The sequence below is a fragment of the Heptranchias perlo genome, chromosome 11 (genome assembly GCF_035084215.1).
Source record: "Heptranchias perlo isolate sHepPer1 chromosome 11, sHepPer1.hap1, whole genome shotgun sequence".
NCBI classification, from domain to species: domain Eukaryota; kingdom Metazoa; phylum Chordata; class Chondrichthyes; order Hexanchiformes; family Hexanchidae; genus Heptranchias; species Heptranchias perlo.
This window is the reverse complement of record NC_090335.1, coordinates 80,796,375-80,812,040: the sequence shown is the minus strand read 5'-3', so window position 1 is coordinate 80,812,040 and position 15,666 is coordinate 80,796,375. Positions and strand designations below refer to the sequence as shown.

The following is a 15,666-nucleotide window of genomic DNA, read 5'->3' as shown; positions in this document are numbered from 1 at the left end:
TGGCCCCAGGACACCGGGGAGAACTCCCCTGCTCTTCTTCAAAATAGTGGCCGTGGGATCTTTTATGTTCCCCTGAGAGGGCAGACGGGGCCTCGGTTTAACGTCTCATCCGAAAGACGGCACCTCCGACAGTGCAGCACCCCCTCAGAACTGCACTGGGAGTGTCAGCCTGGATTGTGTGCTAAAGTCTTTGGAGTGGGACTTGAACCCACGACCTTCTGACTCAGCCAGTGATGGGTGTACCGCCCCAACACTGGTAGCGGGCTATAAGTGGTTATGACCGTACTTGAGAACGGTCTTTGCCCTTGGAACCCGTGCCCCAGCGAGAGCCAGCACTTGCAGGCCAGGAGGGGAGCGGGCCCGGATGGTTGAAAGTAGAACTAAGGAGAGCTACTTACCTTTCCTCCGCGGTGAGACTATATTCCTCAGGATTGGTCGTTGTGGGTGGCGGGTGAGCTGGAGGTGGTGGCAAGAGATCTGCCCAATTCATGCCACCCTGTTTGGGCATCTTTGGGGCTCGACCACTCTTCTTGTGACCCTGGCTCCCTAGACAAAGAGCAGGAAGAAAGATTGTGATCCACAGAGCGGGCATTTGGCCGAGAACATTCAACTCCCTGCAAAACTAAAGGTTAAACTCCATCAATAAATGAAGTCACGGCAAAGGAAAGTGAGAGAAGGCAAGGGGGAGAAGGCATGGGGGAGAAGGCATGGGGGAGGGGGCAAGGGGGAGGGGGCAAGGGGGAGAAGGCAAGGGGGAGAAGGCATGGGGGAGAAGGCAAGGGGGAGAAGGCATGGGGGAGAAGGCATGGGGGAGAAGGCATGGGGGAGGGGGCAAGGGGGAGGGGGCAAGGGGGAGAAGGCAAGGGGGAGAAGGCAAGGGGGAGAAGGCAAGGGGGAGAAGGCAAGGGGGAGGAGGCAAGGGGGAGAAGGCAAGGGGGAGAAGGCATGGGGGAGAAGGCATGGGGGAGAAGGCATGGGGGAGGGGGCAAGGGGGAGGGGGCAAGGGGGAGAAGGCAAGGGGGAGAAGGCAAGGGGGAGAAGGCAAGGGGGAGAAGGCAAGGGGAGTTGGATGAGCAAAATGGTATTTTTTGAGCCTTTTACATCTAGATCTAGAAAAGAGAAGACTGATGGGTGACCTGATAGAGATGTTCAAAATTATTATCGGGTTCGATAGGGTAGACGTAGAGAAGATGTTTCCACTTGTGGGGAGACCAGAACTAGGGGCCATAAATATAAGATAGTCACTAATAAATCCAATAGGGAATTCAGGAGAAACTTCTTTACCCAGAGAGTGGTTAGAACATGGAACTCACTCCCACAAAGGGTTGTAGAAGTTTGGAACTCTCTTCCGCAAACGGCAATTGATACTAGCTCAATTGCTAAATTTAAATCTGAGATAGATAGCTTTTTGGCAACCAAAGGTATTAAGGGATATGGGCCAAAGGCAAGTATATGGAGTTAGATCACAGATCAGCCATGATCTTATCAAATGGCGGAGCAGGCACGAGGGGCTGAATGGCCTACTCCTGTTCCTATGTTCCTATGTTCACAAGGAGTAGTTGAGGTGAATAGTGTAGATACATTTAAGAGGAAGCTCGATAAACACATGAGGGAGAAAAGAATAGAAGGAAATGCTGAGAGGGTGAGATGAGGTAGGGAGGGAGGAGGCTCATGTGGAGCATAAACACCGGCATAGACCTGTTGGGCCGAATGGCCTGTTTCTGTGCTGTAAAATTCTACGTAATTCTATGTAGATCCGAATTTGTGGCTTTTGATGACAGGGTCCCGAGTTCAGTTACGTAGAATTACATGGAATTTACGGCACAGAAACAGGCCATTCGGCCCAACGGGTCTATGCCGGTGTTTATGCTTCACACGAGCCTCCTCCCTCCCTACTTCATCTCAGCCTATCAGTATATCCTTCTATTCCTTTCTCCCTCATGTGTTTATCCAGCTTCCCCTTAAATGTATCCACACTATTCACCTCAACTACTCCTTGTGGGAGTGAGTTCCACATTCCAACCACTGTCTTGAGTTACGTAGCTACTGATTCCAGCCACATCTCGAACATGATGCACAGCTGGAATGGTCAATTCACACCGTTACTGACCAGAGGTGTTGCTGCCTCGATCTGAGCTGTTGTATGATCCACCCGTCCCGTGATCACTCGACTGGTTGTATGGAATTGTGGGAATGCTGCTGGTCTCAGCCAGTCGGTAATCTGAAAGCAAGAAAAGACGGAAGACCATTAAACAGATCCCACATTCCAGCCAAGATCTACTCCTTCTCATCCTTCCTTTGTGCTCAGGAAGGTGAGGAGTGTCCGTGCTCAGGAGTGGAACACATTTTATTCCAGGCATCGGGTCTCCACACCGAGCACTCCCAGGGCAAGGGTTCGATACAGAGCAAAGCTCCCTCTACTATGTCCCATCAAACACTCCCAGGGCAGGTACAGCACGGGTTAGATACAGAGCAAAGCTCCCTCTACACTGTCCCATCAAACACTCCCAGGGCAGGTACAGCACGGGTTAGATACAGAGTAAAGCTCCCTCTACACTGTCCCATCAAACACTCCCAGGGCAGGTACAGCATGGGTTAGATACAGAGTAAAGCTCCCTCTACTATGTCCCATCAAACACTCCCAGGGCAGGTACAGCATGGGTTAGATACAGAGTAAAGCTCCCTCTATACTGTCCCATCAAACACTCCCAGGGCAGGTACAGCATGGGTTAGATACAGAGTAAAGCTCCCTCTACTATGTCCCATCAAACACTCCCAGGGCAGGTACAGCATGGGTTAGATACAGAGTAAAGCTCCCTCTATACTGTCCCATCAAACACTCCCAGGGCAGGTACAGCATGGGTTAGATACAGAGTAAAGCTCCCTCTACTATGTCCCATCAAACACTCCCAGGGCAGGTACAGCACGGGTTAGATACAGAGTAAAGCTCCCTCTATACTGTCCCATCAAACACTCCCAGGGCAGGTACAGCACGGGTTAGATACAGAGTAAAGCTCCCTCTATACTGTCCCATCAAACACTCCCAGGGCAGGTACAGCACGGGTTAGATACAGAGTAAAGCTCCCTCTACACTGCTCTGCTGGTCTCAGTAAAGTGACCATAAAGCTGTGGGATTGTCGTAAAAACCCAACTGGTTCACTGATGTCCTTTAGGGAAGGAAACCTGCCGTCCTTACCCGGTCTGGGCCTATGTGACTCCAGTCCCCACACCAACTGCCCTCTGAAGTGACCCAGCAAGACACCCAGTTGTATCAAACTGTGGTTCAGGGAGAAGGCCCACCACCCAGGGAAACTAGGGGATGGACAATAAATGCCGGCCTTGCCGGCGAAGCCCACATCCCACTTCTCCGACAGAGCCCTCCAAACCCAGTGCCAAGGCCTATATTCCACACTCTCCCAACCCCACCACCCTGCTACAGTGACATCCTGCCAGAAAGCTGCTAATGAATCCTCCTCAGCCGAGGCTCAGTGGGTCGCACTCTCGCCTCTGAGTCAGAGGGTTGTGGGTTCAAGCCCCTCTCCAGAGACTTGAGCCCAAAATCCAGGCTGACACTCCTAGTGCAGTACTTGAGGGAGTGCTGCACTGTCAGAGGTGCCGTCTCTTAGATGAGACGTGAAACCCAGGCCCCGGCTGCCCTCTCAGGTGGGTGTAAAAGATCCCACGGACACTATTTCAAAGAAGAGCAGGGGAGTTCTCCCCGGGGTCCTGGGCCAATTTATATCTCTCAACAAACAGATGATCTGGCCATTATCACATTGCTGTGTGAGATCTTGCTGTGCGCAAATTGGTTGCCGAGTTTTCTATGGTACGATGGTGCTTCATTGGCTGTAAGGCGATTTGGGATGCCCTGAGGTGGTGAAAGGCACTGTATAAATGCAAGTCCTTTCTTTATTTTACCTTTGTTGAGCTTGTTTTGCTCCATGATGTTGTACTGAATGGGAGACATCTCCTGCTTGGCCTGCAGCGACGGTTTCCAGTGCTTGTCGTTCAGCTCCATTCCGCTGCTGTTCATGTTGTTGCCCAGCGTGGTCTGAATGAGCTGTGTGGTGGCGTAGGGAGTGGGCTGCGTCGTCTGGTTCAGGCAGCGACCCTCCTTCAGGTTCGGGCTGTTGAAAGTCTTCATCTCATTGATCTTGTTGCTCAGGTCCATGTCTCCGTAGACCGCAGACTCCGGCAGCATCAGGTTGGTCTGTTTGTTCTCCAGCTGGTTGTTGTAGTTGGCGATGCAGTCGGCTGGGCGGGAATGAGGGAGGGAAGAAGAGAGAGGGAGGAGTCAAGAGAGGAAAAAGTCAGACATTGCAATGTAAGCACCTTGCTTTCTGTTCCATTTCCACCATTCCCCATTTCCTCACTCCCACATATTATTCCCAGTCAAGCCATTGTTCCCAAACATGTGCTAACACTTGTGTTGATCCCATTCCACGAGGAGGTACAGAGTTAACTGCTCCCTCCAGGCTCTACATTCTTCACCTTCATGCATTTAAGGCTCTGATCACGATCTCTCTTCTCACTTGAGTTTGAGGTCGTCATGGAACTGCTTCCATTTAAAGCTTCCCTCTCATCCTGTGGAGGTACAACCCCTTTCCCATCAAACACTCCCAGGGCAGGTACAGCATGGGTTACATACAGAGTAAAGCTCCCTCTACACTGTCCCATCAAACACTCCCAGGGCAGGTACAGCACGGGTTAGATACAGAGTAAAGCTCCCTCTACACTGTCCCATCAAACACTCCCAGGGCAGGTACAGCACGGGTTAGATACAGAGTAAAGCTCCCTCTACAATGTCCCATCAAACACTCCCAGAGCAGGTACAGGACGGGTTAGATACAGAATAAAGCTCCCTCTACACTGTCCCATCAAACACTCCCAGGGCAGATACAGCACAGGTTAGATACAAATCCCATTAGATTAGGTATGTTCAGTGCTGGGTAAATTCCTCACAACAGAAGGCTATTTTTCCATTCCCAGCTATCGTTGCTGTGTTTCTGAGCAGGAGGAACAATGTAGCTCTACATTGTGGTGTATTAGGGACTGGAACTGAGAGGTTTCACCGATCAGGAAAGATTGAACAGGCTGGGGCTCGTTTCTCTAGAAAAGAGACTGAGGGGTGACCTGATAGAGGTCTTTAAGATTATGAAAGGGTTTGAGAGGGTAAACACAGAGAAAATGTTTTCACTGGCGGGGGAGACCAGAACTCGGGGCCATAAATATAAGATAGTCACTAATAAATCCAATAGGGAATTCAGAGAGTGGTGAGAATGTGGAACTCACTACCACAAGTTGAGGCGAATAACATAGATGCATTTAAGGGGAAGCTCGATAAACACATGAGGGAGAAAGGAATAGAAGGATATGCTGAGATGAAGTAGGGAGGGAGGAGGCTCATATGGAGCATAAACACTGGCATGGACCTGTTGGGCCGAATGGCCTGTTTCTGAGCTGCTTATTCTGTGTAATTCTATCTTGTGCTGTAGCCTCTATTTATGTTGATCCATTACCGCCTGCAGAGAGAGACATTAAGCCCCTCGGCCTAACTCTTGAAGATATAGTTTGAATCCTAGGCACATTCATGATCTTTGGAAAGGGATTCAGCCAATGAAGGCGACCATACCTGGCCTGCTGTAGGTCGTAAGGTTGCTATCGCTGTTGGCATTGGCCGAAGTGCAGCAATTGATGCTACAGTCGTTGTGATTGGTTCCTGTGTTGGGCCAGGTATCCGCTAACCAGGGTTGGTTTGAATCTCCGATGTTCAGTAAACCTGGCCTGGTGAGGAGGTGAGAAACATAAAACACATTCAAATCAAAAGTACGTGAACGTCCCCTCTGCTCATGGCTCCAGTTGGTTAAATACACTGCCACCGGTGTGGTGCTGAGTCACACAGAGAGTCACACTCTATTTGATTTACATTAATGACCTGGACTTGTGTACAGAGGGTATAATTTGATAATGTGCAAATGAGACCAAACTCAGAAATGTAGTAAACAGTGAGGAGGATAGTAACAGATTTCAGGAGGACACAGACAGGCTGGTGAAATGGGCAGACACATGGCAGATGAAATTTAACGCAGAGAAGTGTGAAGTGATACATTTCATAGATTCATAGAATCATAGAATGAATACAATGTGGAAGGAGGCCATTCTGCCCGTCAAGTCTGTGCCGGCTCTATGCAAGGGCATTCCAGCTAGTCCCACTCCCCCGCCCTATCCTCATAGCCCTGCAAATGTTTTCCTTGCAAGTACTTATCCAGTTCCCTTTTGAAGGCCATGATTGAATCTGCCTCCACCACCCCCTCGGGCAGCGCATTCCAGAACCTAACCACTCGCTGTGTAAAAAAGTTTTTCCTCATGTCACCTTTGGTTCTTTTGCCAATCACATGAAATCTGTGTCCTCTGGTTCTTGACCCTTCCACCAATGGGAACAGTTTCTCTCTATCTACTCTGTCTGGACCCTTCATGATTTTGAACACCTCGATCAAATCTCCTCTCAACCTTCTCTGTTCCAAGGAGAACAACCTCAGCTTCTCCAGTCTATCCACACAACTAAAGTCCCTCATCCTTGGAATCATTCCAGTAAATCTCCTCTGCACCCTCTCTAAGGCCTTCACATCTTTCCTAAAGTGCGGTGCCCAGAACTGGACACAATGGGCTCGATGTTACCAGGGCTGCGGGTTCGCGGCGGGGGGGGCTATTGGGCACGTGGGTAACGCGCCCGGCGAAATCAGTCTGCCCCCCGCGCGATCGCAGCCTAATTGGATCCACTTACCTGGTCTTCTGGGTTCCCCACTGCTGATCTGCGCGTCGGGCGGGCTGCGCATGCGCAGTAAGGTCTGTCAGCTGGAGGAGCTCTATTTAAAGGGGCAGTCCTTCACTGACAGATGCTGCAACAAACAGGAAAAATTACAGCATGGAGCAGCCCAGGGGGAAGGCTGCTCCCAGTTTAATGATGCTTCACTCCAGGTATCATTAGATGGGGTGAGGAGGAGGGGGAGGACAGAGATCTCCCCCCCGGAGGGCGGGAGGAAGCGGCCTGCCTCTGCCAGCAGGAAGGCCTGGCTCGAGGTGGCAGAGGAGGTCACCTGCACCACCAACATATCGCCCACCTGCATACAGTGCAGGAGGTGCTTCAATGACCTAAGTAGGTCAGCCAAAGTGAGTACACTTACTCATTCCCCTACACTCCGTCTGCCACATCACCACCCCCACCCCACATCTCCTTCAGCACTGCCAACACTACTCTGTCACATCACCCCTCACACCCACTCAAACCTCATCCTCATCCTACCTGCACTTACTCACCTCACCAGTACTCATCCCGCCACTACCACTCAACCCAATCCTCATACAATCTCATGGCTCTATCTCATACTCACCCTCTCGTGCATCTCTTTCACAGTTAGCCTCACTCAACCTGCCACTACCTGTGCTGCAGCCACAGGGCATGCATCACATATGTGCAGTAGGCAGCGTAAGGCAAACGTGTTGTGAGCATGAGGGTGTTTGAGGGTTTGTCATGGTTGTTACATATAATTGAATTTCTGACCAACTCACATTACATATTATATTGGCACCACTACTGCCACGTCTTTGCGAATCTTGTCTGGTTCATAGAGTCATAGAGTCATAGAGTTATACAGCACGGATAGAGGCCCTTCGGCCCATCGTGTCCGCGCCGGCCATCAGCCCTGTCTACTCTAATCCCATATTCCAGCATTTGGTCCGTAGCCTTGTATGCTATGGCATTTCAAGTGCTCATCCAAATGCTTCTTGAATGTTGTGAGGGTTCCTGCCTCCACAACCCTTTCAGGCAGTGAGTTCCAGACTCCAACCACCCTCTGGGTGAAAAAGTTCTTTCTCAAATCCCTTCTAAACCTCCCGCCTGTTACCTTGAATATATGTCCCCTTGTTATAGTACCCTCAACGAAGGGAAAAAGCTCCTAAGTATCCATCCTATCTGTGCCCCTCAAAATTTTGTACACCTCAATCATGTCCCCCCTCAGCCTCCTCTGCTCCAAGGAAAACAAACCCAATCTTCCCAGTCTCTCTTCATAGCTGAAGCGCTCCAGCCCTGGTAACATCCTGGTGAATCTCCTCTGCACCCTCTCCAAAGCGATCACATCCTTCCTGTAGTGTGGCGACCAGAACTGCACACAGTACTCCAGCTGTGGCCTAACCAGTGTTTTATACAGCTCCATCATAACCTCCTTGCTCTTATGCGAATCTTGCAATAATGCCCTTTCCTGAGGATTACAATGAAGACCCACACCTGCTGCCACCCATTGTGTCACTGCAGAGTGGGTGTAGGTGTATTTGCAGGGCTCTTTTGTGTAGACGACTGAGAGAGGTCGGCGATGTCCCCGGTGGCACCCTGGAAGGATGCGGAGGAGAAGTTGTTGAGGGCAGTGGTGACTTTAACAGCGACAGGTAAGAAGATGGTGCTCGGGCCAGCCAGGAGCAGCTCAGGCATGAAGGAGGCTGAAGATGTCCACGACTACATGTCGAGTGACTCTGAGCCTCCGTGTGCACTGCTGCTCAGAGAGGTCCAGGAAGCTGAGCCTCGGTCTGTGGACCCTGTGGCGAGGGTAGTGCCCTCTGCGACGCATCTCTCTCTGCGGTAGCCCTCCCTCCTGCTGTGCAGGTGGATGTGTCACAGCACTCTGTTGTGGAGCTCCACGTGTCAGAGGTGGACGGCGTGGATGGTGAGGCTGGTGATGCTGTTCGCCCTCCGAGGAGGTCATGACTGCAGCTACGGCGGTCCCCATCCGGAAGATGTACATCTGAGGGGGTCCGCAAGGTAGGTACATGTCTCTGGACCCCCGGGTAAGTGTGCAAGTTGGTGAATTTGATTGTCAGGAGGAGGGTGGTGGAGGCCAAACTTTGTCCCAAGTGACAGAGTGGCCTCCTGCAATGAGTGAGGGTCTCCCCCCACCACCTGTCAAATGGACCTTTGCAGCGGCCACAGGCTGACAGCTGCAACACGTCCATTTCAACTGGGAGTGTTTCCCCCAGTATGGGAAACAGTCCCAGTTGTTTCTAAAATCCCACCCCTCCTGAAATATTCCCTTAATCAGGTCAGTTAATGACCTGAAATACCTGAATAAATACTCTCAAGTGGCACCTCGCTGGCTTTAATTGCCTGCGGGAGTCCCACATGCGGGGGCTGCGCGCGCACGCTGGCGCGTCTGTGGGGAACCCGGAAGTGGGCGGGTTGGAGCCAGGCTCCCGACCCGCTCCGGGATTCCCTGATTTTCGGAGCCCCCCTGCCAGGAACGCACCCGATAGCGGGTGCTAAAATCGAGCCCAATACTCCAGTTGTGGCCGAACTAGTGTTTTATAAAGGTTCATCATAATCTGGTAGGAAGAATGAGGAGAAGCAATATAAACAAAATGGTACAATTTTAAAGGGGGTGCAGAAACAGAGAGACCTGGGGGTGCACATACACAAATCTTTGAAGGTGGCAGGACAAGTTGAGAAGGCTGTTAAAAAAGCATATGGGATCCTGGGCTTTATAAACAGAGGCACAGAGTACAAAAGCAAGGAAGTTATGCTAAACCTTTATAAAACACTGGTTAGGCCTCAGCTGGAGTATTGTGTTCAATTCTGGGCACCGCACTTTGAGAGGGATGTCAAGGCCTTAGAGAGGGAGCATTGGAGATTTACCAGAATGGTACCAGGGATGGGGGATTTCAGTTCAGTGGAGAGACTGGAGAAGCTGGGGTTGTTCTCCTTGGAGCAGAGAAGGTTAAGAGGAGATTTAATTGAGGTGTTCAAAATCATCAACTGTTTTGACAGAATAAATAAGGAGAAACTGTTTGCAGTGGCAGAAGGGTCAGTAACCAGAGGACACAGATTTAAGGCAATTGGCAAAAGAGCCAGAGGGGAGATGAGGAGACATTTTTTTTACTCAGTGAGTTGTTCTGATCTGGAATGCACTGCCTGAAAGGGCGGTGGAAGCAGATTCAATAATAACTTTCAAAAGGGAATTGGATAAATACTTGAAGGGAATAATTTTCAGAGCGATGAGGAAAGAGCAGGGGAGAGTGGGGCTAATTGGATAGATCTTTCAAAGAGCCAGCACGATGGACCGAATGGGCTCCTCCTGTGCTCTACCTATTATGATACTATGATACTATGACACAACGGTTTAACATTTCATCTGAAAGACAAAACAGGAAGATCCCAGGTTCAATTGCCATTCCCCCCTCCCCCCTCACTCCCTGGCCTATGCTGAGTGAGAATTCTCAGTCAGACCAACAGTGTTCCTGGTTGGAGCAGGGTGGTAAATGAATCAGCCCGGGGTTCCTGCTCCTGATCACCATCGAGCGGCTCCTGTACCCATGTGTCCCATCAGCAGAGAATGGGATGGGGTTTGCCTGTGAAGCCCTGTGTGGTTGAATAGCCTGCTTACACTCACGTTCAGGACTCACATGTGAAGAATGGCCTAAGTTGGGTGAGGTAGGGGAAGGCTGTCTTTGTGGGACTGTAAGGAACAAAGGAACTTGCATTTCTATAGCGCCTTTCATGACCTCAGGACGTCCCAAAGCGCTTTACAGCCAATGAAGTACTTTTCAAGTGTAGTCACTGTTGTAATGTAGGAAAACGCGGCAGCCAATGTGCGCACAGCAAGATCCCACAAACAGCGATGTGATAATAAGCAGATAATCTGTTTTTTAGTGATGTTGGTTGAGGGATAAATATTGGCCCAGGACACTGGGGAGAACTCCCCTGCTCTTCTTCAAAATAGTGGCCATGGGATCTTTGACATCCAGCTGAGAGGGCAGACTGGGCCTCAGTTTAACATCTCATCCAAAAGACGGCACCACCGACAGTGCAGCACTCCCTCAGTACTGCCCCTCCGACAGTGCAGCACTCCCTCAGTACTGCCCCTCCGACAGTGCAGCACTCCCTCAGTACTGACCCTCCGACAGTGCAGCACTCCCTCAGTACTGCCCCTCCGACAGTGCGGCACTCCCTCAGTACTGCCCCTCCGACAGTGCAGGGCTCCCTCAGTACTGTCCCTCCGACAGTGCAGGGCTCCCTCAGTACTGTCCCTCCGACAGTGCAGCGCTCCCTCAGTACTGACCCTCCGACAGTGCAGGGCTCCCTCAGTACTGTCCCTCCGACAGTGCAGCACTCCCTCAGTACTGACCCTCCGACAGTGCAGCGCTCCCTCAGCACTGTCCCTCCGACAGTGCAGCGCTCCCTCAGTACTGACCCTCCGACAGTGCAGGGCTCCCTCAGTACTGTCCCTCCAACAGTGCAGCGCTCCCTCAGTACTGACCCTCCGACAGTGCAGCACTGCCTCAGTACTGACCTTCCAACAGTGCAGCACTTCCTCAGTAGTGCACTGGGACTGTCGGCCTGCATTATATGCTCAAGTCTCTGGCAATCACAATCTTGGTTGGCCATCAGGAGCTGTGTCGAAGGAGCACCAGTTGGCTCACCATGTGGTTAACATAGAAACATAGAAAATAGGAGCAGGAGTAGGCCATTCAGCCCTTCGAGCCTGCTCCGCCATTCAATATGATCATTGCTGATCCTCTATCTCAATACCATATTCCCACTCTCTCCCCATACCCCTTGGTGCCTTTTGTGTCTAGAAATCTATCCAGCTCCTTCTTAAATATATTCAGTGACTTGGCCTCCACAGCCTTCTGTGGTAGAGAATTCTACAGGTTCACCACCCTCTGAGTGAAGAAATTTCTCCCCATCTCAGTTCTAAATGTCCTACCCTGTACACTGAGACTGTGACCCCTCGTTCTGGACCCCCCAGCCAGGGGAAACATCCTCCCTGCATCCAGTCTGTCTCTAGCCCTGTCAGAATTTTATATGTTTCAATGAGATCCCCTCTCATTCTTCTAAACTCGAGTGAATACAGGTCTATTCGACCCAATCTCTCCCCATACGACAGTCCTGCCATCCCAGGAATCAGTCTGGTGAACCTTCGCTGCACTCCCTCTATGGCAAGTATATCCTTTCTTAGGTAAGGAGACCAAAACTGCACACAATTCTCCAGGTGTGGTCTCACCAAAGCCCTGTATAACTGCAGTAAGACATCCTTGCTCCTGTATTGAAATCCTCTTGCAATGAAGGCCAACATACCATTTGTCTTCCTAACTGCTTGCTGCACCTGCATGTTTGCTTTCAGTGACTGGTGTACAAGGACACCCAGGTCCCTTTGTACATCAACATTTCCCAATCTATCACCATTTAAATAATACTCTGTCTTTCTGTTTTTCCTTCCAAAGTGGATAACTTCACATTTATCCACATTATTCTGCATCTGCCATGTATTTGCCCACTCACTCAACTTGTCTAAATCACCTTGAAGCCTCTTTGCATCCTCCTCACAACTCACAATCCCACCTCGTTTTGTGTCGTCAGCAAACTTGGAAATATTACATTTGGTTCCCTCATCCAAATCATTGATATATATTGTGAATAGCTGGGGCCCAAGCACCGATCCCTGCGGTACCCCACTAGTCACTGCCTGCCACCCTGAAAAAGACCCATTTATTCCTACTCTCTGTTTCCTGTCTGTTAACCAATTTTTTTTTTTTTTATTCGTTCACGGGATGTGGGCGTCGCTGGCAAGGCCGGCATTTATTGCCCATCCCTAATTGCCCTTGCCAGTATGTTACCCCCAATCCCATGTGCTTTAATTTTGCACACTATCCTCTTATGTGGGACTTTATCAAAGACCTTCTGAAAATCCATAAAAACCATGTCCACTGGTTCTCCCTTATCTATTCTACCAGTTACATCCTCAAAAAACTCCAGTAGGTTTGTCAAACATGATTTCCCTTTCATAAATCCATGTTGACTTTGTCTAATCCCGTTGATATTTTCTGAGTGTCCTGTATCACATCCTTTATAATAGACTCTAGCATTTTCCCTACTACTGATGTTAGGCTAACCGGTCTGTAGTTCCCTGTTTTCTCTCTCCCTCCTTTTTTAAATAGTGGGGTTACATTTGCCACCCTCCAATCTGCAGGAACTGTTCCATAATCTATAGAATTTTGGAAGATGACAACTAATGCACCCACTATTTCCATGGCTACTTCTTTTAGTACTCTGGGATGCAGATTATCAGGCCCTGGGGATTTATCGGCTTTCAGTCCCATTAATTTCTCCAGCACTATTTTTTTACTAATACTAATTTCCTTTAATTCCTCCTTCTCACTAGTCCTTTGGTTCCCTAGCATTTCGGGGAAGTTATTTGTGTCCTCTTCCGTGAAGACAGAACCAAAGTATTTGTTTAATTGCTCTGCCATTTCTTTGTTCCCCATTATAAATTCTCCCATTTCTGACTGTAAGGGACCTACATTTATCGTCACTAATCTGTTTCTTTTTACATACTTGTAGAAGCTTTTACAGTCCACTTTTATGTCCCTTGCTAGTTTACTCTCATAATCTATTTTTCCCCTCTAAATCAATCTCTTGGTCCTTTTTGGCTGAATTCTAAACTATTCCCAATCCTTCGGCTTGCTACTTTTTCTGGCAACTTTATATGACTGTGGTTGGGTTTCTCCTGGGCCGTATGCAGTGCAGAACAAATCAGGGACCCCCAGTATCAGTGCACAGAGGGTGAGAGAGGGGGGAGGATTGTCGTAGAGAACCAGAATGGTCTGACCCTGCATTAGACTCGCTCACCCTCTCTACCCCCGGATAGCTGGGCCTGAGAGCCTCCTACACACATGCACACAGACACACGCATGCATACACACACGGCATACACAAACACACGGACATAAACACAGAAGCACACACATACACATGGACATAAACACAGACACATGCACACATACACACGTGGCATACACACAGACATGTGCACGCACATACATGCACATGGGCGCAAAGTGCACATACATGCACATATTCACACACACCTTACGGGCACACATACACACTCACGTGCACAAACCGCATATACACACACACATTTTGCAGTAGAAGTCACTGGTTAGTAATAAGAGCAGATCCCCCAGGCTGATTTGCCCCCTCCCCAGCCCAGGGGCTCTTTGACTGATTTTAACAGCGCTGCCTGGTGACCCGGCAGAGATCAGCACACCACGGACTGTACCATGTCCTTCCTGACCGAAAAACAGCAAAACACTCAGCTTACCTTGCTCCACTACTCACGCTTTCTCCCCCTCTCTGATAGGCCACTGTGAAGAAAAACAAATCATTTCCCATTATACGTCACCCGTCAGGCGAGAATCAAGCTGCAGACACCGTCCGCTGCATCCCTCTAACCCCCCAACCACTTCATTCCCAGGACTCTCTCTCGGGGCGGCTTTGGAGTAAATAGTTCTGTCGGTCACAGGTCGAACCCTGTTCCCCAAAACCCCACGGTATTTGAGCTGCAGTAACTCCAGAGAAAGGCAGGGTCACTCATACCCCCCCACCCCCCCCCCCGACTCCGCCTCTCCATTATCAGCACAGTCAACTGGACCAGCCATATAAATACTGTGGCTACAAGAGCAGGTCAGAGGCTGGGTATTCTGCAGCGAGTGACTCACCTCCTGACTCCCCAAAGCTTTTCCACCATCTACAAGGCACAAGTCAGGAGTGTGATGGAATACTCTCCACTTGCTTGGATGAGTGCAGCTCCAACAACACTCAAGAAGCTCAACACCATCCAGGACAAAGTAGCCCGCTTGATTGGCACCCCATCCACCACCCTAAACATTCACTCCCTTCACCACCGGTGCACTGTGGCTGCAGTGTGTACCATCCACAGGATGCACTGCAGCAACTCGCCAAGGCTTCTTCGACAGCACCTCCCAAACCCGCGACCTCTACCACCTAGAAGGACAAGAGCAGCAGGTACATGGGAACAACACCACCTGCACGTTCCCCTCCAAGTCACACACCATCCTGACTTGGAAATATATCGCCGTTCCTTCATCGTCGCTGGGTCAAAATCCTGGAACTCCCTTCCTAACAGCACTGTGGGAGAACCGTCACCACACGGACTGCAGCGTTCATGAAGGCGGCTCACCACCACCTTCTCAAGGGCAATAAATGCTGGCCTCGCCAGCGAAGCCCACATCTCAAGAATGAATATTAAAAAGTCAATATCATGGATCAGTGCCCCCAATAGCAGTACAGTCCATATACAGACCACCCTCATCTAAAATCATTACAGTAAATCTATGTTCTATTCCCATTCCCAATTCCAGTACGACCCCTATTTGGACTATGCCTCCTCCCCAAAGGGACATCCCATCTCTGACAGAGTCGAGAACCCCACTTTTCATGTGTTCCGAAAGTACCATTAGAGGTGAACAACAGGCAGCAGGGACTTACAGCATAGGACCAAAGCAACAGGGGTGGGCCACTCGGCCCATTAAACCTGCTCTACCATTTCTGTTAGCCATCTAGGGGTTGCCAACCCTCCAGGATTATCCTGGAGTCTCCAGGAATTGAAGATCAATCTCCAGGACACTGCTGGGAACAAAACCCGGGAGATAAATCATAGGGGCATTGAAATAAATTGTGTGTTTTTTTCATTTTCTTTAAAGTTTTCTTTATTAGTTGTAAAAATATTGGAGATGGAGAAAAAAAAATCATCCAATCGGATAACAAAGGGGTAAATTTTAACTTTCAGCCCGGAAAGGGGCAGGAGGGGAGGATTTCCG

The 15,666-nt window shown here is 49.9% G+C and overlaps 1 protein-coding gene across 5 annotated transcripts in view; it reads right to left on the bottom strand.

Annotated features, from left to right (window-relative positions):
• Nucleotides 1-15,666, bottom strand: part of robo1 (roundabout, axon guidance receptor, homolog 1 (Drosophila)) — a 359,932-nt gene that overhangs the window by 48,302 nt on the left and 295,964 nt on the right. For all 5 annotated transcript variants that reach the window (XM_067993416.1, XM_067993419.1, XM_067993420.1 and 2 more), the window contains exons 18-22: nucleotides 14,148-14,190; nucleotides 5,633-5,784; nucleotides 3,919-4,254; nucleotides 2,111-2,221; nucleotides 399-546 (exon numbers count right to left, since the gene is read on the bottom strand). In XM_067993416.1, coding sequence (XP_067849517.1) covers nucleotides 399-546; nucleotides 2,111-2,221; nucleotides 3,919-4,254; nucleotides 5,633-5,784; nucleotides 14,148-14,190 — 790 coding nt within the window. The remainder of the gene's footprint in view (nucleotides 1-398; nucleotides 547-2,110; nucleotides 2,222-3,918; nucleotides 4,255-5,632; nucleotides 5,785-14,147; nucleotides 14,191-15,666) is intronic.